The sequence below is a fragment of the Somniosus microcephalus genome, chromosome 5, assembly GCF_052327205.1.
Source record: "Somniosus microcephalus isolate GS21.2 chromosome 5, FLI_Smic_1.0, whole genome shotgun sequence".
Classification (NCBI taxonomy): domain Eukaryota; kingdom Metazoa; phylum Chordata; class Chondrichthyes; order Squaliformes; family Somniosidae; genus Somniosus; species Somniosus microcephalus.
In genome coordinates this window covers 300,143,571-300,169,382 of record NC_140991.1, presented here as the reverse complement: position 1 = coordinate 300,169,382, position 25,812 = coordinate 300,143,571, and the positions used below count along the sequence as shown (strand labels likewise).

Below are 25,812 nucleotides of genomic sequence, written 5' to 3'. Positions count from 1 at the left end.
GTTATACGGTTGTACGAGGCTGGCATGTGCGAGCTGTAAATGTGAAACAGATTGACAGGCAATACTTTTGGCATGCGATTTCGGCTGCCTAACCAATAAATGGTAAAGGTTGGGAAATCTTACTTTGCCAGATCCCTTAGTGTACTGATTATCTTCTGCATCTGTTCTCAGATCCTTCATCACATAGTGTACACAACACTGAGCCTGCTAGGTATCATACACTGCTATCCTCTGAGCTAACAAACAGGGCCATCTTTCTTGGTCCCACTGCTCCACTTTACCAGCCATGGAACAAGGGAGCAGGTGTGCACCACTCCATCACTTGCCTGCAGGCTCCGTTTTGGCACCAATATCAGGTTTCCCTTCATTTTATTTTTTACTGCCACTTCTTTTCCCTCTCTTCCCCCTTCAGCCTTAACAAAAGGCTTTAAAGACTTTTTTCCCCTTATAAAGCCATTTGCCTTTAAAAATTTCAACTAATGTATGATTTTGCATTCCTCTCAAAAGACTAACTCCCTGCACAAGCAGTTATGAATAATGCTACAAATGAACTGATCCCATAAAATTGTAGCTGGCCAACTAGTTCTGTACTAACAGCTGGGCGTTCAAGACTAAACTTAGCTCGGAAAGTAAAAGCAGCCTTTATATTTCTTGATGAAATGGTGAATAGAATATTTGCACACATCTATAGCAGTGACTTTACAATGCTTAATTGTACAGTCAGATCTGTTTCCTTTGATACATTCTAATCACAGTAATCAACTTACAAGCTACTTACAAAGAAAAAAACATGCATTTAAACAAAAAAAACCTCAATATCTTTTCTTGTTATTCTCCTGGATTTACGGTAAATTTCCATTCCACCATTAGCTTTGAATTATAAATTCATAGAAATTACAGCACAGAAGGAGGCCATTAGGCCCACTGTGCCTGTGTTGATGCAAAATCTTGGACAGGAGCTATCAATTCCAATCCTGTTTCACTTTCCTTTCCTGTATTCTTCTTTTTCAAATACATATCCAATTCCCTTTTAAATCATCTTATAATCTCTGTCTCAATGGCCACTTGCAGTAAAGCATTCCATGTTCTACTAACACTGCCAAAAATGTGTTCTAAATGTCCATTTCATTCTTATCGTGATAATCCTGAGAAATAAATGCATCTATCACTTGTTTTCCCTCTCCGCTAACCTGACCATGTCCTCCGGCAATTTCCTGTATCCTTCCTCAAATTTTGCTATGACCCTAATTTCATACCGTTCGTCTTGTGCCTATGTCCAAATTATTTCTATAAATGAAAAACAAAAGCTATGATTTTACCCTAAAAAATATTTTCACATTTGTTGTTTAATATCCTTTTGGTTTTCATAATTAGAAATAATTTATATTTTTGGTGAATATTTTTCTTGCTTATCAAGGCGAGGGTTGTAGGCACTGGATAATTAGGTAGCCAGGATCAGCTTCAAGATCTTTCAGGTCACAGACAGACAGATTTGCCTTGATAGAACGCCATTCATGGCCTCAAGACATCCCAAAATACTTTACAGCTAACAGAGTACTTTCGAAGTGTAGTCAATGTTGTAATGTAGGAAACATGGCAGCCAATTTATGCACAGCAAAGTACAACAAATAGCAATTCAATAAATAACCAGGCAATCTGTTTTAGTGGACACTGGAAATAACTCCCCTGCTCCTCTTCGAATTGTGCAATGGGATCTTTTACATCTACCTGAGAGGGCAGACAGGGTCTCGGTTTAATGTCTTGTCTGAAAGACAGCACCTCTGACAGTGCAGCACTCCCTCAGCACTACACTCAGCCCAGATTATGTACTCAAGTGTCTGGAGTGGGACTAGAACCCTCAATCTTCTGACTCAGAGACAAGAGTGCTATCACTGAGCCAAGGCTGACATAGGTCAAGTAAAGTGTACAGAGAAAAGTTCCTTCTGCCCCAAATGAAGATCACCATCTACTAAACCAGTCTGATTTTTTTCCCTCATACCAGTCATCCTGTGGCTTCTCAGAGTGTGACTTCCACTTAGTCTCAAATTTCTGCTGTTAGCCAAAGCCCACTGAGGACTGGGTTAAAACTGTTTTTTATTTTAGATTTCCAGCATCCGCAGTATTTTGCTTGTGCATCCATTTTTTGGGTGATTCAATTCTAATCTGTGATTGTAAATGGGGCATTAGATCTACCAGTAATTCCTTTCTCCATACTGCCTTTTGTAAGTAACAGGGCACTATTTTTTCTTCCTCGGGCCAGCCAGTCTTCTTAGGCAGTCCCTCGGAACCGAGGATGACTTGCTTCCACACTAAAATTGAGTTCTCAGGTGACTGAGGAGTCCAATGCGGGACTTACAGTCTCCGTCACAGGTGGGGCAGACGGTGGTTGAAGGGGCGGGTGGGTGGGGTGCTTTGGGTTGACGTGCGCTCCTTCCGCTGTTTGTGCTTGGCTTCCGCTTGCTCCCAGCGAAGGGACTCAAGGTGTTCGGCGCCTTCCCGGATGCTTCTCCTCCACTTTGTGCAGTCTTGGGCCAGGGATTCCCAGGTGTCGGTGGGGATGTTGCACTTTTTCAAGGAGGCTTTGAGGGTGTCCTTGAAGCATTTCCTCTGCCCACCTGGGGCTCTCCTGCCATGACGGAGCTCCAAGTAGAGCGCTTGTTTTGGGAGTCTCGTATCGGGCATGTGGACGATGTGGCCCGTCCATTGGAGCTGATCGAGCGTGGTCAAAGCTTCGATGCTGGGGATGTTGGCCTGAGCGAGAACATGGACGTTGGTGCGCCTATATGGAATATGGAACTATGGTATTTCTATTGATTCAAATACTTTTTCAAATTCAAATTGCTTGACAAACTTCCATATTCTACACTCTCATTTCTTTTCCGTATCTTATTAAATCTACTGTTTGGCAGTGATTCTCAAATTTATTGTGAAAACACTTGGCATTCTACGGGGTAGATTTTGACATTGTGCGCTAGTGTAAAATGGGTGATAGCAAGTCAGCAGCTCATTTTACATCTCTTCCGATTTGTATTTCCATTGACTTCAATAGAAATAAATATCAGGAGAGGTGTAAAACGGGCTGCTAATTCGCTATCACCCTTTCTACATTAATGCACGAAGTCAAGATCCACTCCTACAATTTGAAATTGAATGACTAGTGCTTAATTGCATATATAAATATTATGTACTTTTACGTTTCAATGTGATATACTTTTCAGTTCAATGTCGTTATTTTGCAGTTTTACACTGCGTCATTGCCTCTCATTGCACATGTGGCCCTCACTGCCACCCTCCTATGCACACTTTCATGGAGAGGATGGGTACTTCACTTCATGGTGGTTTAACACATCAGGTGTTGGTACTCATATCCTTTTCAGGGTCCATTCCAGGAATATGGCATGAAGCAGCCATTTCCTTTATTCTTAAAAAGCACAAGATCCCCACAACACTGTACTTCTGATACACCAATTTATAGGTTGAGCTAACATTCCCGTGAAATTTTCTGGCATTTCACTTTTACAAATTGGTTGCTAAATTAATTCAAATTAATCAGATTAGTTTTATCTGGGAGGTACTTGTCAGCTAACATTCACTGTCTCTTGAATGTTATTCACAAAATGCAGGGCAATATCATTGGTATTGCTCATGACAATGCAAAGCATTTGAGAGTGAGGAATGGAGTATCTTTTGGGAGTGTTATCCTTTTGCCCCAGCACCAAGGTAGTCACAAATGAACTTCATTCTACTAGTTTTAGGAGTGACAGACCATTTGATAGGGCTCCTTCGGACTCCCCTCACAATGCAGAACCAGAACTGTCCAAATATACATGGGCTTTATGCTGCAGGATTGGAACACAGATCTACATTTCCGATCCTGTAGTCATTCTACTACACATGTTGGCTTGTATCAAAGAATATGGTCACCAATTGGAGCACAAGGTCAACTGTAGCAAGATTGAGGGTTTAAAATTTGCCACAGCATCCACTCAGGAAATTTGTAAATTGACCACAGTTGCTTTATGTGCCTGGTAGTGCGAGTAACATATAACCACAGCCCTTGTACAGAATACCTTCACTCCAATGTTTTGTGCTACCAGAGAGGATGTGGTCCACTGGGAACCACTTCTGTTTTTTCTCCTACTTAGGGTCAGGTCAGTGTGCTCAAAATTAATATTCTATCTCACCTTGTATAGCTATTCCAAATGCTGCCAATTCATATCCTTAAAATCAGCTTGAAGAATTTAGATAAAATGTTTAGCCCATTGTTGTGGAAAGGTAAGCAACCCGCGTGAAGCCAAAGTGCCAAATCTGCTGAATTGTTTGTTTTATTACGGAGCAGCTCAGATACATCCTATACTCCAGTGGATATTCATGAGCAGGGTCATGGAGGGTCTTGAAAACAAAAACATGAATTTTAAAGTCAATACTCTGGGGGGTTGGGGGGGAGGGGGTCAGGAAACAAATGGAGGTACATTTTGTGCCCAGCAATAAAGAAGTCAAAACGTGAAACCACAGCAGGCCTTGTTGCTGATGGAGGAAACAGCATTTATCTAACCGCCACACAATTACTTCTTCCAGTATTTCCTGTATAAATGACATACAACTGCACAATGTGTATAATGTAACTTCTTTGTCAGCTTTTATGTGAAGTACTGCTATTATGTGCATCTGTTCTTTAGAGCACTTTGGCAGAAACATACACATAATTTTAAAACGTGGAAAGAAAATCAAGGCCAAAATACATTTTAAGTAACAGAGAGAATTAAATCAAGAATCAAAGAAGGCTTCAAAAAGCTGTGAACTCCACTGCCAATTGTTCTGCACTATTTAATTACCTGAGTTTACCAGTTGCTGCTCCATGATCCCACAGCCAAGGACCTCCATCCACTCTCCTTGGAACTTGATCTCCATTTCAAAGGAAGGGTGTGTAAATGGAAAATAGCAATCCACCCATCTAATTTCCAGTCCTGTCGCAAGGCAAATATGACAGCATTAGGGACTCCTGTAAAAAATTACCCTTCAGCTAATGACACCAATTACTGAATTCCTGGAAAATAAATAGCAAACAAACCCATTTACAACAGTTTTGTGCACAACAATAAATCTTTAAACACAGGAAAAAAATGGTCATGTCTTATCCAATATGAAAAGTGCTTTATGCAGTTCAGGCCTCCTCCAAAACTAAATCAATCACTTGTCAAATTCTCATAGCCACCTGGCATGCAAGGAAAAATGAGCCAAGATCACTGGGAAGCAGGTAATCCTATTAAAAACCTTAACTGGGACCGACTAGTAACTTCTCAAAAATGATAAAAGTAGGCTTAGCCATCTCGATGGATTCAAACATTTTCATTTTTAAATCACTCGCTGCTAACCATCACCCCTTTTATTAATCTCTCCTCATTTTAGAACAAGAAAATTAAGTTGTAATTCAATCTGAAAATATTAATAGAATGTGGAAGTGTGTGTTAGACAGGCTTCTGTCTTGACTTGAATTATAGCTGTAGATCATATTACTTCTAGATTTAGTATCAGTTCATTTAGGATTTTATAAAATGCTGCATTTATAAGCTAGTTTACTGTCAAAGTGCATTGAGACCCATGTGGTCTTATTTTGACTTCTGATTAGTAACTGTGCAAGCAATAGACAAGGTGGAATCACAGAGATCTCTGTATTTGCCTTGCCTAAATACATTGCTTGTCTGTTTATGTTTCATCCAGAGTGCGGCAAGGCTTGGAAGCTAAGCAGAGCCAGGCCTGGTTAGTACCTGGAGGAGTGACCATCAGGGAAGACCAGGTGCAGAAGGTCACGGAAGGAGCCCCGAGGAGGGGCGGTTGGTGAGAAGGTCACGGAAGGAGCGGCTGGTGAGCAGGCCCGGGCGGTGGGCTGAAGATTGTCGGACAGGAGGAATGGTGGAAATGGAATGGCGGCGCGCACCGACGCAGCGGCTTTGCTTCTCCCAGTCATGGGAGCTTGCAAGATCACATTTCGTTGTTCATGTACTTGTGCAATGACAATAAAAAGTTGAATTAGTAAAAAGCTTTGAGTTTAGCTAATTATTTTCTCTAAAGCCTTTGTTCTCTGAAGAATAAAACCAGAGTTATTTACTTTGATATTACACTTCATCAATTTTATCAACATGAGATGTACCATTAATCCTTATACAGGAAACTTTCTGGTATCCGGCACGGACGGGACCGAGTTGGTGCTGGTCTATCAACAATGCCGGAGAATCGAGCGCTATAGTTAAAAGATACGGAGCTCAGCGCTCCGTCTAAAGCAACAAACCCTCAAAACAATCAGCACAGCTTGCAAGCGTCTCTGTAGCTTAGCAACAGCTTCAGTTAGATGCTTGCACAGCCAGAAATGAGTAAAAAAAACTAAAAGTAAAAAAAAGTTATCTGAACCGACTCCTGAATTTTGCCGGTTAACCGACATTTCCGGTTATTTAGTGGCCGGTTAATCGAAAGTTTCCTGTAGCTGGACATGCAGGCACAAGTTCTGTTGTAGTAGAGCGTGCAGAGCCATCAGTGAAACCACGTGGTAGTAAAAGTGAAAAGTTAATATTTTGTATGTCTATGATCTATACTTTGAAATTAAAGAACATAACACTCCATTTTGTTTGCTAATAAATATACAAACAAGAATTGTGATTTTCAGTCCCAATCCTTCACTACCCTAAATAACAACTAAATAAGCAAGCGGTATGCTGTACAGGGCTTCAATGACAACTATGTCAACCCACTGCAATGCTTTAAAAAGAAAATCTAATCACCAGTACCTCTTGAAAAATACATCTGTAGATTTTCCATGGCTTTGCTCACAGGTAAGCCAGGGTCTCAAGCACAGTTTTTGATGTTTAATATGGTCCCACCGCAGCCTAAATGTGACAGCAGTTTGCCCATTGCTATAATGCAGCAAATTAACTGAAGCAAAATAGGATGACTGACCCAAGGTACAGATATTACACAGTCTACTGGTACTGAAACATACAGGTTTCACAGATATAATGTTTATAATATGACGCGTTGATCTCTCATACCATTACCCCCAGGGAGTCCAGATCAATTGTAGTTTTCAGGTGAAGCAAGGTTAGAGGGAAAGGGATAATTGAGCCAGAGCATGTGGATGTAAGTCATTCCCCATTTTAAACTTATACATTCTTTCCTTATTTTTATATCGTTCCACTGTAAATTCCTATGTCCACATTTATAATGGAAACTACCTATATAAACTTGTCATGCTGTCCTTGCGTCCTCCTGCCAGTGGTGGTGCTGCAGAATGGGAGGACCCAGAGGAGTTGAGTGGGTAGATCAAAGCAAGTAAAGGAGAGGAAGGGGGCATTTTAATTATTCCCCTTTACCCCTCCTCTCCTTACTGTTCTTCCCCACTCTTCTCTCCTTCCTAACCCCTTCTTCTTTCATTCACACTCCTCCCTTGCAGCTCAGTGGAAGGGGGGTAGGCCAATGGATCTACTACTTTACCTATTCTTTACATTGCTAGCACAGAATGCCTATGAAGCCTACAGTTCTTTGAATGGTTGGGAAGGCATATGTGCTGTTTCCCTCTCGTAGGAGCTAAATGGGTGATTTGCCACCGAGTGGGGGGCAGGAGGTGGGTGGGAGAGGGGGTACTTGGACCGCTAATGGCATGTTTGAGCACGGAGGTAGGGATGCCTTTTTCCAGGAGTTGCCTTCCATTTGGAATTTCTAACAATTATTTCCACAAACAATGGACATTTATTGTTCTTTGCCGAGTGTTTTTCAGAGCAACAATTCTTAGTGGATGAGTGAATATACTGTGGAATTAAGGACAAATGTTTGCAATAGCCAGTACACAAAAGAATATGGGACAAAAGAACAAGTTCAGTTTAAAATTGTAATGGGAGTTTTCAGGGTGATAGTTAAAGCAATACATATAATGAAGAAATCTGCAGAATTTTAAAACAAAATGCTAAAAGATGAAGAGAATAAACATTAAACGCACTAACAAAACTTACCTGCTGATGAATCTAGGATGGCAGCAAAAGGCTCTGAATGTTTTTCTGTGAGGCTGTAGTCTATGAAGGTGTTCACAGATTTGGCACCAAGTGGGCAGATTGTGCAGTTACAGTGTGACGTTTACATTAGTCAAATACATTGGCCCGTAATTTGCGAACAGCGGCAAAGCAATGGCAATCGCCGCTGACCTCGAAGGAAACTGCCCACAGAGATCTCGCGATCACTGTGGCAAGAACTCTAGCTTCGACGTGAAATTGATTGTAGCACTGCAGAAACTCGCCAAGGCTTCTTCAGCAGCGCTTCCCAAACCCGCGACCTCTACCACCTAGAAGGATAAGGGCAGCAAGCGCATGGGAACACCATCACCTGCAAGTTCTCCTCCAAGTTACACACCAACTTGACATGGAAATATATCACCGATCCTTCATCGTCGCTGGGTCAAAATCCTGGAACTCCCTCCCTAACAGCACTGTGGGAGTACCTTCACCACAAGAATTGCAGCGGTTCAAGAAGGCAGCTCACCACCAGCATCTCGAGGGCAATTAGGGATGGGCAATAAATGCTGGCCGTGCCAATGATGCCCACATCCCAGGAACGAATAAAAATACACTTCAGGATTTCCGTGTTTAGCTGCTCATGCGCTAAATCCTGCAGTTATGGTCAGTTTCAGAGGGGTAATGACAGCGAACGCTGACAGTTCACTGTCATTACCCAGTGCAAAATCTGGACCATTATAAATGTGGATACAGGAAATTAAATAGGCAAAAATTGAGAGTGTGTGTGACAAAAACGTGACAAGAAGAAGTCAAGTAGTTCAGATAGGAAGTGCACGCAGACATAAGACTTTTAATATAGCTAAATAGATTTACATACCGCTTTACAATATTTGTTTAAGATGTAAGCAACTTTCTTTGTTCTTCCCTTCCCAAAACCACTTATTCTGAGCTATACAAGTTTTTGTATTTAACTCCCCCGTGGATTTGCAGTATTTGCTTAAGCTGCAAATACTTAAAACCCTCTGCTTGCTGTAAAAAACCCTCATCCTAAACAACATAGTTAGCTCATTCTTTTTATTTAACAGCTTAAAGTGTAGAAAATGCTGAAAAAAGGACATAAAAATAACTATCCCATATTCTGGGCTCGAGAAATTCACCCACAACTGAGGTAAGACTAATTGGCCTGTAAAGTTTTGGGTTATCCATTTCTTGAGCAGCAGTGTAACATTTGCCACATTTCAATCCTTTGGCATAATTTCCATTTGCAAGAATCGTTGTAAATTATGGTTAATAACTCTGCTTTCTCCAACCCAATCTCATTCAGTACTCTAGACTGTGCACCATCTGGGCTCGGGGACCTTTCTCTTTTTAGTCTCGCAAACTTTAATGCAGTTTCCTTTTAAATATTTTTCTCCAGTCGATGATCTTTCACACCTCTCTTAGGTACTCCTACTTTTACTTTCCTCTGTAAAAACGGAGGCAAAATATTTATTAAACATCTTCAATCTCTCAATCTCAAATACAAGATGACCTGCTTCGTCTCTAAGTCAACATGTTGAAAGGTCAAATAATTTACTTCAGCAACAGAAGTGCTATATGCTGCTTGCAAGCTGTGTGTTTACCACCACTGAGCTAGACTGTAAGGAAGTTCAATTAAGAAAATAAGAAAAGGAGACTTCCAGTGACATGACATGGCCAGCAGCCTAAGGAAGGAGCTCCAGACCCTAATGTCTATTTCTACCAGACTATTCCCCCATAAAACTTGAAAAATTGAGGAAACAACTCAGTGCCAAGAAAGAAATGGCTAATAACCCACTAAATAAAATCTGAACTCAACAGGCACGTCCCACCTGTGTGTACCATCAACCATGGGGAGTTCCTGACTTCCTATCCCAGAGAGTAAGTCAGTCCGATATTTAAATTGCTTACTCCAGCCAGCATAGCAACTTCGCCAAACAGGTATTGATATTAGCGGACGACCCAAATGGACTGTGTGTACTTAAGACCTCCAAAAGGCATTTGATGAAGTTCCACATGAAACGTTATTAGTTAAGCTCAAAGGTGTGGCGATTCAGGGTAAAACTTAACAACGACTAAGAAATTGGCTGAAAGGGTAGAAATCAATGTGTATTGGTTAGAGGAGTCATGTCAGAATGGGGGGTGAGGGGGATTACGGAATTGGATGCCCCAGGGCTTGGTGTTGGGCCCACTATGATTTCTAATTTATATCAATGACTTGGAATCAGAAACTAAATGCAAATTGGTCAGATTTGCAAATAATACCAAATTAGGAGGGTCAGTGAAATCAAAGGAGGTAGCCTAGAAATTACAAAATATATGAGTGGTCCAGAGAATGGCAAATGAAATTTAATGCAGACAAGTGTAAAGTACTGCACATAGGAAGGAAAAATGGGTGACTTACATATGCCATGAATAGTCTTGAAAGAGCTAATGAAGAAGTTGAAAGTGACTTAGGAGGCTTTGTAGACTGAATGGTTAACATGCACAACTAATGCAGAGCAGCAATCAACAGAGCCATTCGGATGTTGAATAACAGACAAAATATCAGAACACAAATCAGAGGAAGTTGTGATAAAACTGTAGTGTTCTGGTCAGGTACTGTATCAGTTCTGGTTAAGCACTGGAGAGAGTGCAGAGAAGTGCCACAAGGTTGATCCCTAATGTCTGGAATCTAAGCTACGAGGAAAGACAGGAGAGACTTGGGCTTTTCCGCCTGGAAAAGAGGCATGTAAGAGGTGATCTTATTCCCGCTCCTGCCCCGTTACCTCTGAAGTCCCCCAAGGATCTATCCTTGGCCCCCTCCTATTTCTCCTATAGTGCCCCCTCCAACCACCCGGCAATAATACTCTGTAGGTATATTAATCCACACTGCTGCCCCCGTTTTGGTCATCCATGACTCGGCCAAATGTTTAACCACGCCCCCCACCTCCCCCACACTGTTTACAAACATCCCACAATGCACAGGAACAAAAGAGGATCTCATCAGATCTAGGGCAGAGATGCCAATCCCAAAAATAGGTTGAACTTCAGAGCATGAACTCAGGAGCTCACACCATAGGTAGTCTATTATCATGGGCTCTTCCAGTGAACAGTGGACACCTGATATACTTAAATATGAGTATGAAAAGATCGATTGCACTCAATAACATGCATTTAGTTAGTGCCTTTAAAGTAGAAAATGTCCCAAAATGCTTTACAGAGGAGAGAATAAAATACATAGAAATAGACATGGGAACAGACACTGATCCGTGGATGGAGAGATCAGGAGGGGTAACCAAAAGCAGGGTTGAACCGGTGGGCTTTGAGATGGTTTTTAAATATGGAGAGACAGAGGGTCTTCGGGAGACAGTTCCAAAAAGTAGGGCTAAGACAACAGAAGGCTCTGCCAGCAATGGCGGGGCAAAGAGAGAACTGAAGAGGCCGAGGGGATGTAAGGCTGGTGGAGATGTCAGAGGTGTACAGCAAGGCCATGGAGGGCTTTAAGACAAGGACTACGATTTAAATTTAATGCACTGCGGGGGGGGGGGGGCGGCGGGTGCAGGGAGAAAATGTGGGTCAGCGAGGACAGGATTGATGGCCGAATGGGACTTAGTGTGGGACAGAACATGGATGAGTGAGGTTTGGACAATTTGAATTTATGGAGGGTGGAGGATGGAAGCCTAGCAAGAGGAATATAGAAGAAATCAAGTCCAGAGATGACAAAAGTGTGGGTAAGGGTTTCAGCAGTGGAGTTAAAATGGGGATGGAGGCAGGTAATGCTACAGTTGTGGAAGTAAGCAGTCCTGGTGATGGATTCCTAAAGATCAGTTGTTGGAAGTTGTGACTCATCCATGAATTGATATCGGAAAATCAGCTTGACAGCACGAGATGGTCATGAAGTCAAGAAAAGTGGTTTAAAGTTAGAGCTGGGTGTCATCAGCACACATATGAAAGTTGACCCTGTGCTTGTAGATGTCACCAAGTACCAGTATACAAATGATGAAGAGGGTGATAAGGATAGGTCCTTAGAGAACTCCAGAGGTGACAGTGGGGGTGGGGGGGGGGGGGGGGAAAGATAAACAATGGGAGGAAATGCATTGGCTATGTTTGGATAAGAAGAATGGACCCAAGCATGGGCAGTCCCACAGAGCTGGACAACAGCTCTTACTCGCAGCCTCAAGGCGACTGACAAGCGCTCGCAGCTCGCCACAAATCTTTGCTGCTGACGCCCAAGGACCAATTTTGGGTGAGCCTCCAGCTTTTGCTGTGCGCTCTTAGCGAGCTAACCATTTCAGGCCCAAAACCAGGCCTAAACAAATAACTAGGCCATAATTCCGAGTGTGCGTGGTGCGGGTAGATAAAGCTATAAAAAAGGACAACAGCATTTTAGGCCTTATAAATAGGGACATAGAGTACAAGAGATTCACCGGAATGGGAAACTATAGTTATGAGAAGAAACCTGAGGTCCTGGAACTATTTCCACTGGAGCAAAGAAGGCTAAGAAGGCATTTAATTAAGGATTTTAGAATTATGAAGGATTCTTATAGAGTGAATAATGAAAGATTATTTCCTCTGGTTGCACAGTTAATGACAGGGGGTGATCAATGTAAAATTGTCACTGAGAGTGAAGAGACACCTTAGGAGAAATTATTTTATACAGAGGAATTTTTGGAGCATGAAATGCTTTGCCACAGGGGGTTGTTGAGGCAGAGACTATTACAACTTTCAATGGAAAATTGAATATGTATTTGAAGTAGAGGAAGATGCTGGGCTACAGGGAGAGTGTGAGGCAATGGCTGGAATTTTCTTTACCTTGGCGGGTCCGGTGCGGGCGGTGTAAGTGCTGGGTTGCGACCCCGCTGCTGGATCCATCCCGCTGTACAAAATGAACTTACCTTAATGGGGCCTATTAAGCTCGCCCAGCACATTACTCGGCCCAATGAGATGGAGCGGGTCTGGTGACGTCATTCATGATGTTTTCAGCTGGGATCTTTAAAAGGACCAAAGCCACATTACATTTGAAGTTTCATCGAACACAGTGCTGTCAGTGTACCACAGCATTGGAGTGCTGCAAACACTGACAATGACTGCACAGAGGTAGAGGGCTGCACCCAGGTTTTCCGATGACTCCCTCCATATGCTTATGGAGGGAGTCAGAGCACTCAGGGAGGTCCTCTTCCCTTCCGATGGACGGAAGAGATCTCCCCAGGAGACCAAAACAGTCTGGTTGCACATTGCAGAGGAGGGCACAAGCAGGGATGTTGTCAGGAGGACCTGGGTGCAGTGCCGCAAAAGTTTCAATGATCTCATTAGATCAGGGAACGTTAGCACAAAGCCACACTCAACTGCATCCTGCTGTACCTCTCATCACATCCCCATCACTCTGCCTTCCCTACCCTACTCCTGCACATCCTTACTCACACCAACATACCTTGCATGACCACCCATCCCTCTCTCTCTATCTACATTATCACTTCCCCATCTCACTAGCCGACCCTCACCCTCATCCTCATCCTAGTGCAATCCTACCAACTAACACACAAGGGTAGCCACTTGGGTGTTTTATCCAATACTTATGTAAAGTTTTTGTTAGTGTGGTGTCAAACATAAAAATCTTTATTTTCAACACTTCCCGGTCTTGGACAGATTTGTGTGCACATTTGGAAGTGGCTTAATGAGTTGCAGTGAATGGTGTGACATAACGGTACCCCCCGCAATGGTGATGAGTGTGAAAGGAATGGCTTGGTCATTGTAGGGATGCTTTATGGTGTTGCTGTGAGATGGTGCCAACCTGGGGCATCATGTGGCAGCCATATGGGTGTACAGCGTAAAGTTAACTAAATCTGGCCATGATGAGGCCATCCCTGGCGTCCCAGGCAGCAATGTGCTCGGGTGCTGATGCCCTGTGTCCTGTGCAGCATCAGGTGATTGCAGAGAAGGTTGGTGTTGTTGTTGGTGCTGCTGATATGCCTGGTGCTGCTGGTGTTGGGGCTCATCGTGGTCCGATTCTGAGGACCAAGGTGAGACAGTATAAACGGCACCAATGTTGATGGAATAGATGGCAGGTGAAGTAGAAATGACAAAAGCATTCTGTCAATGGTGAGAGAGTTCTTCCAATGAGGTGACACTGGATGGAGACTTTGCTGGAAACACGTGCAGCCTGCAGAATCTGTGCTGGAAATGGACTGAGCAACAGCTTCTGCCCGAGGAAAATGATCATCTGTCAGGTGGGAGCTTTTACTGTACATTTCATGCTGTCAAGTATTCAGCTAGAGCAATGGCCACACAACTCCCGCCTCAGGTTGACAGACGTGGTTCCTGAGCTGCATGATTCCAGCGGCCATGCAGGGAAATTTAAAATATAAGTGAAAAAAGGCTTTTAAGTACCTGTAAACTACCTGATAATCATCTTAATTGGGTCCCCCGCCACTGCCGGTCAGGTCGGCTCCGCGATGACAGACGCGCCTGGGGGAAAGGCGCACGAGAGCGAGATGACAGCGGGTTCCCGACCCGCTGTCAAAAATAACAACTTTCCCACCCAACCCGCCACTGATAGTGCCGACTACCACCCTGGAAAATTCCGACCAATGAGATTAGATTGGACTGCTCTAGCAAAGAGTCAGTACAGCCACATTGGGCTAAATGGCCGCCTTCTGTGATGTAACCTTTCATGGTTTTATGATTCTATTGTAACATTTCCCAACCAGTGCTCCTGGTGATGAGTGTTTAAATGCACAAATACTTAACCAAAAAAAATAATCACTGTATTTAGAATAAACAAAAGGGTTATTAAAGTTAATTGTAATTTTTTTTGATTCAGGACTTTGGCTGGGGGAAACAAATTGAAAAAGACAGACTTGCATTTATATAGCGCCTTTCACAACCTCAGGATGTCCCAAAGCACTTTTCAGCCAAATAAGTACTTTTTTGAAGTGTAGCCACTGTTGTAATGTAGGATATGCGGCAGCCAATTTGTGCACAGCAACATCCCACAAACAGCAATGTTGGTTGAGGGATAAATAGTGGTCAGGACACCAGGGAGAACTCCCCATCTCTTCTTCGAAATAGTGCCATGGGATTTTTTTCCATCGCCCAAGAGGTTTAACATCTCATTCAAAATACGCTACCTCCAAAAGTGCAGCACTCCCCCAATACTGCACTGGAGTGTCAGCCTAGGTTATGTGCTTAAGTCTCTGGAATGGGATTTGAACTCACGATCTTCCGCCTCAGAGGCAAGAGTGCTGCCATTGAGCCACAGCTGCAGTACAAGGAATCGGAAATTTGTACACCTCATAGGTTTTATTCAGGTAACTATTAATTTTAAAACAAGCCAAGATAACTTTTCAGAGCAGTGACAACAAAATGTAATTTATTCAGAGCGCACATACCCAGTTCCAACAAGCTACTTTATAGTTATAGCCCAAAGACTCCTCAAGCGTGGCCCATGTGAGTGGGAGAAACATTGCACACTTTATTACAATGCAACCTGCTTTATTTATTTATTTTTGTAGCAGAAATTTTAGAAATTAAAAAAAGTTACTGCACAAATATTACTTTTTTACTGTAACAAGAGAGTAAGATATTTACAGACACAAAAACAGTGGCCTCCCAATCATCAACGGCTGCAAATTGCCATTGAGCAAGCTCAAAGTCTAGAAAATATCAACAGGAAAGCTCAAGTAAAGGACTGGGAACCAGTTGAACTCAAGCCTCAAAGAATGAGGCAGGTCTGTGCAGTGGGCGGTTATTACATGCATTTTTAAGATGCCATAGATAGGGCAATAAATATGCTCAGTGATTTTGAGAATGTTTTCCTTTTTTTAATATGGTGTTCATCATGGTGGTACTGGGGAATGAATTTAAGGCATCCAGTGTCAGCATCAAGCATTTCTAGGCTAGGTACAGTAAAGCTAGATACATAGATACACTTGGGCTGACAAGTGGCAAGTAACATTCGCACCACAGAAGTGCCAGGTAATGACCATCTCCAACAAGCAAGACTCTAACCATCTCCCCATGACATTCAATGGCATTACCATCGCTGAATTCCCCACTATCAACATCCTGGGGGTTACCATTGATCAGAAACTGAACTGGACCAGCCATATAAATACTGTGGCTACAAGAGCAGGCCAGAGGCTGGGAATTCTGCGGCGAGTGTCTCACCTCCTGACTCCCCAAAGCCTTTCCACCATCTACAAGGCACAAGTCAGGAGTGTGATGGAATACTCTCCACTTGCCTGGATGAGTGCAGCTCCAACAACACTCAAGAAGCTCGACACCATTCAGGATAAAGCAGCCCGCTTGATTGGCACTCCATCCACCACCTTCAACATTCACTCCCTCCACCACCGGCACACTGTGGCTGCAGTGTGTACCATCTACAAGATGCACTGCAGCAACTCGCCAAAGCTCCTTCAACAGCACCTTCCAAACCCGCGACCTCTACCACAAGGGCAGCAGACGCATGGGAACATCACCACCTACAAGTTCCCCTCCAAGCCACACACCATCCTGACTTGGACCTGTATCGCCATTCCTTCACTGTCGCTGGGCCAAAATCCTGGAACTCCCTTCCTAACAGCATTGTGGGTGTACCTACACCATATGGACTGCAGCGGTTCAAGGCGGCGGCTCACCACCACCTTCTCAAGGGCAATTAGGGATGGGCACTAAATGCAGGCCTAGCCAGCCAGCGACGCCCACATCCCATCAATGAATAAAAAAAAAGTAAAGCTCCCTCTACTCTGCCGCAAACCCAACCTCAACTTCATCAATGCAGCAATTTTTTCCCATTTCTCACACCAGCCATCCTGCAACCTCTCAGTGATATTGCCAAATTAGTGCCTGAAAGGAACTGGATTGAGACTTTACAAACTCAGTGGACCCTTACAAGCAGCAGATAGAGTTCATTCCACCTGTCTAGATTGGATTTGAACCCAAATCCAAGAGGTGAGTGGCCAGTGCTCAACACAGGGCACCATCCAATTCCCTTTGAGAATTTTTGTAGGGTTTATTATTAAATGTATCATTGATGGCTCAAAAAGAAACATGGTTGCTGAAAGCGGTTGGAGCAATCGATTGTTTCGTTTTTAAGTATTGGTTGATTGTGACTAGTAGCTATGAAAAAAGAGCAATTTGATTGCTCAGTTTTATAGTGATTGGTGGTTTGTAGCTTTTCCTGCCTGACTGGTGAATGGAATTGATTTTTGACAGACTCAAATATCCAATTGAATGTATGCGAATCAATCAGCATGGTGAACTTACTGTGTAATGGTTATTTGCAGATGTCCGCCAGACAGACAACTTTTAATTATATAGATGAAAAATCAATCACAGGTGCCTTCCATTAACTGACCCCAACTAATATGTTTAAGGACTTAGAACAAGGAGCATCTTAGTCAACCAGATCTGATTCACCTGTTGTGAAGTTTCTTTCTTTGCAAAACTTAAGTGACTGGGTTATATCTCATTTCTCTTAACCCTTCAATAGAGGATCCAATAAAGTTGTAATCGATATCCATGGAGTCGGGAAAGTCTACTTTTAAAATTAAAAAAAAACTTACCTTTTGTTGGCGGCCACAGAAAAATCCTAAACGGGGCAGGCCCGACATCTGCTCCGCTCATCAGGAACAAATTTCCCAGAGGGGTCCTTAAATAGGCATTAGGCCCCTAATTAACATATGCAGTGGGCCTAATGCCACTGCTACATTTGTCAGCCTTGCGCCTGATTTACACCTGAACAATGGGCGCAATGGAAACCAATTTCTACCCCAACCCCGTAATATTTCAGATATTACTCTCTCAGTAAGGAACAGAAAATGTTAGATATACACAGCAGGGCCTCTGGGGAAAAAATAGTAGGTCTCCATCTCAGTTTTGGGTCATTCACCACAATAGACCCTTTTCTCGATTGTGGAGTACTGCGCACAGTTCTGGTCTCCATATTAGAAAAGGATATAGAGGCACTGGAGCAGGTGCAAAAAAGATTCACAAGGATGATACCAGAACTGAGAGGATATACTTATCAGGAAAGGCTGAACAGGCTGGGGCTCTTTTCTCTAGAAAAGAGAAGGCTAAGGAGTGAGCTGATAGAGGTCTTAAAGATTATGAAAGGGCTTAATAGGGTAGACGTAGATAAAATGGGGGGAGTCCAAAACTAGAGGTCATAAATATAAGAGTCACGAATAAATCCAATAGGGAATTCAGGAAAAGTTTCTTTACCAACAGAGTGGTTAGAATGTGGAACGTGCTACCACATGGAATAGTTGAGGCGAATAGCGTAGATGCATTTAAGAGGAAGCTAGATAAACACATGAGGGTGAAAGGAATAGAAAGATATGTTGATAGTGGTGGGAGGAGGCTCATGTGGAGCATAAACACTGGCATAGAACAGTTGGGCCGAATGGCCTGTTTCTGTGCTGCAGACTTTATGTAAGACTGGCAAAATTTCGACCCCTAATACATTAACAGGTTCGCATTGGCGCTCCCGCTCCCCAATTAAAGCACTGATTACAACCATGGAAATTTGGAGTATCCTTATTATTTTCAAAGTCCTTAGCATTATTAAAAATGTGTCAATTGATTAAATAAAAATGAAAAAACTAATCCATCAGCTTTAAGATTCTATTTCTTAGATTCACCCTTCATGTATCCTATTTGAGAAGGAGGACGACAACCTGCATGCAGGCATTTAGCAATGTCGCTCTTGAGACAAGATATTAGAAGGACATGCAAGAAGGACAAGATGTAAATGTCATCCAATTTTCTATCTCTCCCTATGGAAAAGGGCATGGTCTCCTCTTGAAGCATCTCTTTCACAGTATGGCTGAGATTAGCAGTTTCCTGCATGGAGAATCTCAGAAGTGACCTCATTTCCTACCACTCCATGTCAGAGTGTACGGAGCACCAATTAGCTGCCTGTTTTTTGATATCTCACCATATATAAACATGATGATCATGTTACGTTGTTATACAACATTCTAGTTCAAAAAAGCCAGAGCTTTTTGCATTTATTCAATTAACTTCAGAGTACATTTTACCTTTTTTGAGGGTTAAACTCCATTTCAGGTATTTTCTTCCCTTTTCCCTAGGATTTCCTGCCACACATAACCTTTGAGAGGATGGGCGACCTATTCCTACACTCTTCCCTCTGAATTTGCTCTCTAGCAAGTGCATTACAATAGCTCATGTAGTTCTCTTTCCAATTCTCCATTACCCACTGATTGTTTCTCCTAACTTGTGTCCCTACTATTCTGTGGCACAGCTCTTGGCTAATCCGCTATGTTCCACTATATGCTAATTTAACTTTTCAATGTGTACTTATTATGGAGTGACAATGACATGATGAACTCCAGCACCACCTCCATCTCTCTTCTGTGCACATATATTATGCAGCATTCTTAATCTTTCTCTAGTAACTTACATTTACTCTACTAATTACATAAATATAAGGGAAACCAGGGTTATTTCTGAATTCTATATCAGAATTTTCAAAGTTCAAATCAAGAAAGAAAGACTTGCATTTATATAGTGCCTTTCACAACCACTGGACGTCTCAAAGCGCTTTACAGCCAATGAAATACTTTGAAATGCAGTCGCTGTTGTAATGTAGGAAACGCGGCAGCCAATTTGCGCACAGCAAGCTCCCACAAACAGCAATGTGATAATGACCGGATAATCTGTTTTTGTTATGTTGATTGAGGGATAAATATTGGCCAAGACACCGGGGATAACTCCCCTGCTCTTCTTCAAAATAGTGCCTTGGGATATTTTACGTCCACCTGAGAGAGCAGACGGGGCCTCGGTTTAACGTCTCATCCGAAAGACGGGTGTTACCAACATGTCTGTCATAGCTATGAGCTAAGCACAAACATTTTTGTTTTGTAGTTTTTACCCTGAGGCTGCTGGTCAAGGCCCACGTCTTTCACTTTTGGATGAGAGTTAATCAACTGAAACAAACTCTCCAGGAGATTAATTTAACAGCCAAGAATCAGTTGTGTCAAACTATCCCTGTATTATAAAGCACCTGTCTTATCATGACTGACAGCTCCTGTAAACACTGGAAACCATACCTTGCAGTTATCCATTACTCAGGCACAGAACAAGCTAGAATTGGTTTTAAAGGCTTTCAAAAAGCAGAAGGGGTGTGGAACCATTTTAACAGCAGAATGACTACCTCTATTATAGCACTGATCTGAAACTTTAAAATAACTAAAAATTATTAAATAAGACTACATTTTGTTTATATTTTATGGGGATGCCATGTTTTTGAGTTATGACTCTAGACATGCTCTTGGGTTCTGCATTGTCAGCCACACCCTTAAGTGGACCTCACAACTGTATAATTCAGAGATTATAACAGAGAGCCCTCCTCTGTACACTGACTACTAGAACGTACATCACATGGATTCTCACCTCCCCAAACTTTGGACTGGATAAACGCACTTACCAACCCAAGACACAGGCTTCAAACCAATAAGTGCATTTATTTATTTATATAAAATAGATGTACACAGTGAGATATATATTTCCCTGCAATCCATGATATATATAAAACAATAAACACACCTTGCTTGTTCACTAAATGTGGACCTTTAAATAGAACACTATTTAATGTATACTTTCTCGAGCAAGAAAACCCTGCCTAAGCTTGCCCAGACAAAAAATACAGACAGTATTTTGGTTGCTGGCTGTGAGTTTCAAACACTCTGTGCTCTCACTGAAGACTCGAGCCTTCCTGAGAACCGCTAATATAAATCTGTAAGATCAAGTCTCTGCCCACTGAGCTATCAATCACAGAGGGCTCGAGCCAATCTACCTGCTCGCTCCTCAAAGGACTCACAAGCAGTTGTCAATCTGAGTCACTACCCCCGATGGGGACCGGGGGCTTCTCATAGTCTGACTGGCTGAGTGCCACACCAAATGAATCGAATAGAATGACACCGTTAGCAGCTACACGTCCCAATGGTACTTCTAAGGAACAATGTGGCACTCTCTGACAAAAGCGTCAAATGTTTGGGATTGCAAATAGTAGCAGTCATTGGGATAATTAAGCAATTCACACTTCAGACCATCATTGTGTGGGACAAAGCAAACTTACACCTTGAAGGAAACCTAATCTTCTTCTTAGGCAGTCCCTCGGAACCGAGGATGACTTGCTTCCACGTTAAAAATGAGTTCTCAGGTGACTGATGAGTCCAATGCGGGACCTACAGTCTCTGTCACAGGTGGGGCAGACGGTGGTTGAAGGGGCGGGTGGGTGGGGTGCTTGGGTTGACGTGCGCTCCTTGCGCTGCCTGCGCTTGGCTTCCGCTTGCTCCCAGCGAAGAGGCAAACAGACTAGCTCAAGTTGATATAAAGAAAAAGCAAAAAAACTGCAGATGCTGGAAATCTGAAACGAAAATAGAAAATGCTAGAAACACTCCCCAGGTCATTCTGCATCTGTGTAGAGAACAGATGTTAATAACTGGTCCACCCCTGAAGCATTAACTTCCCTGTTCTCTCCACAGATACTGAATGACCTGCGGAACGTTTCTACCATTTTCTGCTTCTTTTGTTGCTCAAATTGATGGCTTTCTGTTGAAAGGAATACTTTGTGTGGCCTCAGAAGTTAAACCCTTACATGCTGCTTCCAGCACTAAAAACGGCAAGTTAAAAAATTCAGCACACGCAAAATCCATTTTGCCACAGCAGGTATTCAGGTAATTTTATATTTCCTATTCTTTATCTGTTGGATCTGCTGCCTGCAGATATGCAAGTTTCCCAAGCTGCCACTTGTTCCACTCTGTAACCTGGTACTGTACTAGGAAAAATCAGAGACCACCCAGGTATGACTGTCTTCCTGGACTTAACCTCCTTCCTGCATGGAGAGGCTGCTCATGTTCCCTGCTCAACACAGCTCAGATTGGAAACGGAGCAGAGTGAGACTTCAGTTTACATCTGTCCCTATTTAGCATTACTGTGATATTGCTCGAGACTGCTTTATTGCCCACAAGATATTTATTAATGGTTTCTGTTCCAAAGCCATCTATTGAAATCTTTGCCTTCAATGCATGGTTCCAAAAACACTTGGGCTGTCCACCAACAAATGTGCAGCAGAGTAAAGGTGCCGCTGACCTTCACTCCTCAATTTAATGTCACATCTGAAAGATGACACCTCTGACAATACTGCATTTAGGGGCGGCGTTAGGATAGTGCAACCTGTACAATTACACAGGGCCCTGAGCAAGTAAGCAGCCCTCAGGGGATCCAGTGCAAGGGCATCTATGTACACACTGATGTGCAATATAGTAAGTTACCGAGCACAATCAAGGGCCCGAGCCAGCTGGCAAGCGCTATTGGTCGGCTGCTCGGAACGTAGGCACGGCATCAGCGCCCCATTGGCTGCGATTTCCTTTGGAACGTTGAGTGTGCCAGAATCACAGATTTAGCGGGTGCCAGAATCAGTTGATGTCCGGTTTACGGGGGAGCAACTGGTTTCATCAGTGAGCAGGTTATTGGTGAGTAGGTATTGCTTGATGACACTTTTGATGACTCCTTCCATTACTTTCTTGATGATTGGAGGAGGCTGATAGCACGGTAATTTACAAGGTTAGATTTGGGGCTAAAAATTGAGAAGCACCTCATTTGGGACGCTAACTTCGCTGGGGTGCTACTTTTAGCGCCCTGGAAAAATTAGCGCCCCCGCGCCGGAAATTGAGTGGTTGCGCCCCAAGAGGGAAGCGGGGTGCTTGCGAGTCAGTATCGGGGCACGCGCTGCGGCACACCGCGCCACGATATTGCAGGCCTTCCTCCCCTTCTTAAAGGGGAGGGGCCTTGCACAGCGCAACACGGGGTCCAGCTGGGCCCCCGGGGACCGGGAGTGCCGGCAAAAGAGCACGCCACTCAAGTGAAGTGCCGGGCTCTTGGAGCGCAGCCAGCACCCCGGGGGGGTGCTGTTAAGGAGGCCGGGGGAACAAAAATGGCCGCCCCGCACCTCGCCTTTAAATTGCGCCTCCCTGGCCGCAGGTAGGCCCCCCCGACTTCCAGTCAGATATAGCATCCGGCGGTAAGTTAAGGGGCGCTCCCGAAGATCGCAGCCAGGGAGCTGCACATGGCGATGACATCTTCGCCGGCGGCGTAGCACCGCGAGGCACTACCGATTAGCGCCACCGCTAACCTCCCGCTGAATTTCGCAGGAGGCGTGGGCGGCGCTGCACCCGAGCGCAAATTGCTTTGCACCCCATTAGCGCCCTTAGGGTGCTAATGGGAGGCGCAAAGCAACCCAATTTTTTCCCCTTGTTCTCTTGTTTTGCGGCTAGGCTATACTTGGGCAATTTTTCACATTGTCAGGTAGATGCCACTACCCTAGCTGCACTGCAATAGCTTGGCTAGAGGGACGACTACCTCTATTATTCAGGTCTTCAGTAGTACAAGTGGGCTGTTCTCAGGGTGCATAGCCTTTGGTGTGCCCAGTGCACTCAGCCACATTTTTAATGTTATGTGGAGTGACATCTAAATGGTGGTGACCTCAGGAGAAAACCAAGTGGGATCATCCACTTAGTATTTTTGGCAGGAGACACTTGCACATACTTCAACCTTATTGTTTGCACTCACATTCTGGGCTCTGCCAAAGTAGAGGATGGGGATAACAACAGAAAACGCTGGTAAAACTCAGCAGGCCAGGCAGCATCCTTGGAGAGAGAAACAGAGTTAACGGGCTGGATTTTCATTCAGAAGTCGGGAAGGAGGCGGGACTACAACTTTCGGCTTGTAGTCCCGCCTACATTGAGATGCGGCCAATCCACGCGATTTTCACTTGATTGACCTTGTTGAGCCCGCCCAGCGGGCTCAGCAGGCCAATTAAGGGCCACCCGGCAACAGGTGACATCACAAACTGAAATTTCATCTGTCAAGACGTGTTGACAGATGAAATATCAGTGTTTCACAGCTGTTTGAAGCTGTCAAACACTGACAGTCTTACTTCTAACCTGAGTCCTTCTACGCAGACTCAGTTAGAAATCTCGCCGGCACTGAAAGCTGCAGGCTGTCACTTTTGACAGATCGCAGCCATTCTGCTTTCTGTGCCGGCTGAGTGATGGACTCCCGAAGCCTAGAGGAAGGAAGGCTGTAAAGGTAAGTACAGGTAATTTAAACTTCTTTACACACTTTAGACACACCAAACACACTTACCTTTGCACTCATCCATCCATCACTCACCTGAACACCGACATCTCGACCCCTCCAAGTCCTTCAACCCGATGGCCCGACTCCTCTAACCTGGCGTGGTTTGGAGCCGTCGAGAATCCCACACGACACCCCTCAAAATAGGGATTAGGCTAAAAACTGCCCGTTAACTACCTGTTAATAGGCAGTTAATTGGCACTAATCCCTTCCCGCCTCGGGTCGGCGGGCCCCAGTGCGGGGCGGGTACCCGCCTCCTTTGAAACTTACATGGAGGCGGGTTTTGGGCGGAATGGTGTCGGGACCCCCGAATTCGGGATTTTAGCCCCCCGCACGTCGAAAAGCCCGCCTCACGGCACACTGAAAATCAACCCCAACGTTTCAGGTCGATGACCCTTCGTCAGAACTAGAAAAAAGCAGGAAATGGAAAGCAAGTTCAGGGGCTGGGAAAAGGGGGCGGGGATGAAAGAACAAAAGGGAAGGTTAGTGATAGGATAGAAAGCAAGAGAAATTAAGAGACACTGAGAGTCATAAAGAGATATTCAAGGCAAGAGGAGGTGGTAATGGGACAGGTTAAGGAACAAAGGATAGCTCTAGATGAGGTGAGAATTGCGCTGGCAGAATGAAGGACAGCTGCCATGTGGGAGGGAAGAAACTTTGGTGGCAAAAACAGGAAGGCAGATTATTATCTGAACAGCAATAGATTGAGAGAAGAGGAAGTGCAACGAGACCTGGGTGTCCTTGTGCACCAGTCGCTGAAGGTAAGCATGCAGGTGCAGCAGGCGGTTAAGAAGGCAAATGGTATGTTGGCCTTCATAGCGAGAGGATTCGAGTACAGGAGCAAGGATGTCTTGCTGCAGTTGTACAGGGCCATGGTGAGACCACACCTTGAGTATTGTGTGCAGTTTTGGTCACCTTAGCTGAGGAAGGATGTTCTTGCCATGGAGGGAGTGCAGCAAAGATTCACCAGACTGATACCTGGGATGACAGGAATGACGTATGAGGAGAGATTGGCGATTGGGCTTATATTCTCTGGAGTTTAGAAGAATTCGGGGGGATCTCGTTGAAACTTATAAAATTCTAACAGGACTAGACAGACTAGATGCAGGAAGGATGTTCCCGATGGCGGGGGAGTCCAGAACCAGGGGTCACAGTCTAAGGATAAGGGGTAAGCCATTTAGGACAGAGATGAGGAGAAATTTCTTCACCCAGAGAGTGGTGAACTTGTGGAATTCTCTACCACAAAAGGCAGTTGAGGCCAATTCATTAAATATATTCAAGAAGGAGTTAGATATATTTCTTAAGGCTGAAGGGATCAAGGGATATGGGGAGAAAGCAGGGACAGAGTACTGAATTTGGATGATCAGCCATGATCTCATTAAATGGCGGAGCACGCTCGACAGGCCGAATGGCCTGCTCCTGCTCCTATCTTCTATGCAAAAAAAGGGGCGAAACAAAAAGTGTGGATTAAAAAAAAGAAGAAAATATATGTGATAGGGGCCGAGGTTATGATCTGAAATTGTTGCACTCTATGTTGAGTCCAGAGGGCTGTAGAGTGCCTAATCGAAAGATGAGGTGCTGTTCCTCGAGCTTACGTTGAGCTTCCGTGGAACAATGCAAGAGGCCAAGGACAGTGAGGTCTGAGTGGGAA

The 25,812-nt window shown here is 43.9% G+C and overlaps 1 protein-coding gene across 7 annotated transcripts in view; it reads right to left on the bottom strand.

Moving 5' to 3' along the window:
- The window catches only part of fars2 (phenylalanyl-tRNA synthetase 2, mitochondrial), a 577,514-nt gene that overhangs the window by 348,221 nt on the left and 203,481 nt on the right, over nucleotides 1–25,812 (bottom strand). For 6 of the 7 annotated variants that reach the window (XR_015078551.1, XM_085989235.1, XM_085989234.1 and 3 more), the window contains one exon: nucleotides 4,836–4,967. The exons of the other annotated variant lie outside the window; for it this stretch is intronic. Coding sequence is in view for 5 of the 6 variants with exons in the window: in XM_085989235.1 (XP_085845361.1) it covers nucleotides 4,836–4,967 (132 nt within the window). In the remaining variant the exon portion in view is untranslated. The remainder of the gene's footprint in view (nucleotides 1–4,835; nucleotides 4,968–25,812) is intronic. 7 annotated transcript variants of the gene reach the window in all.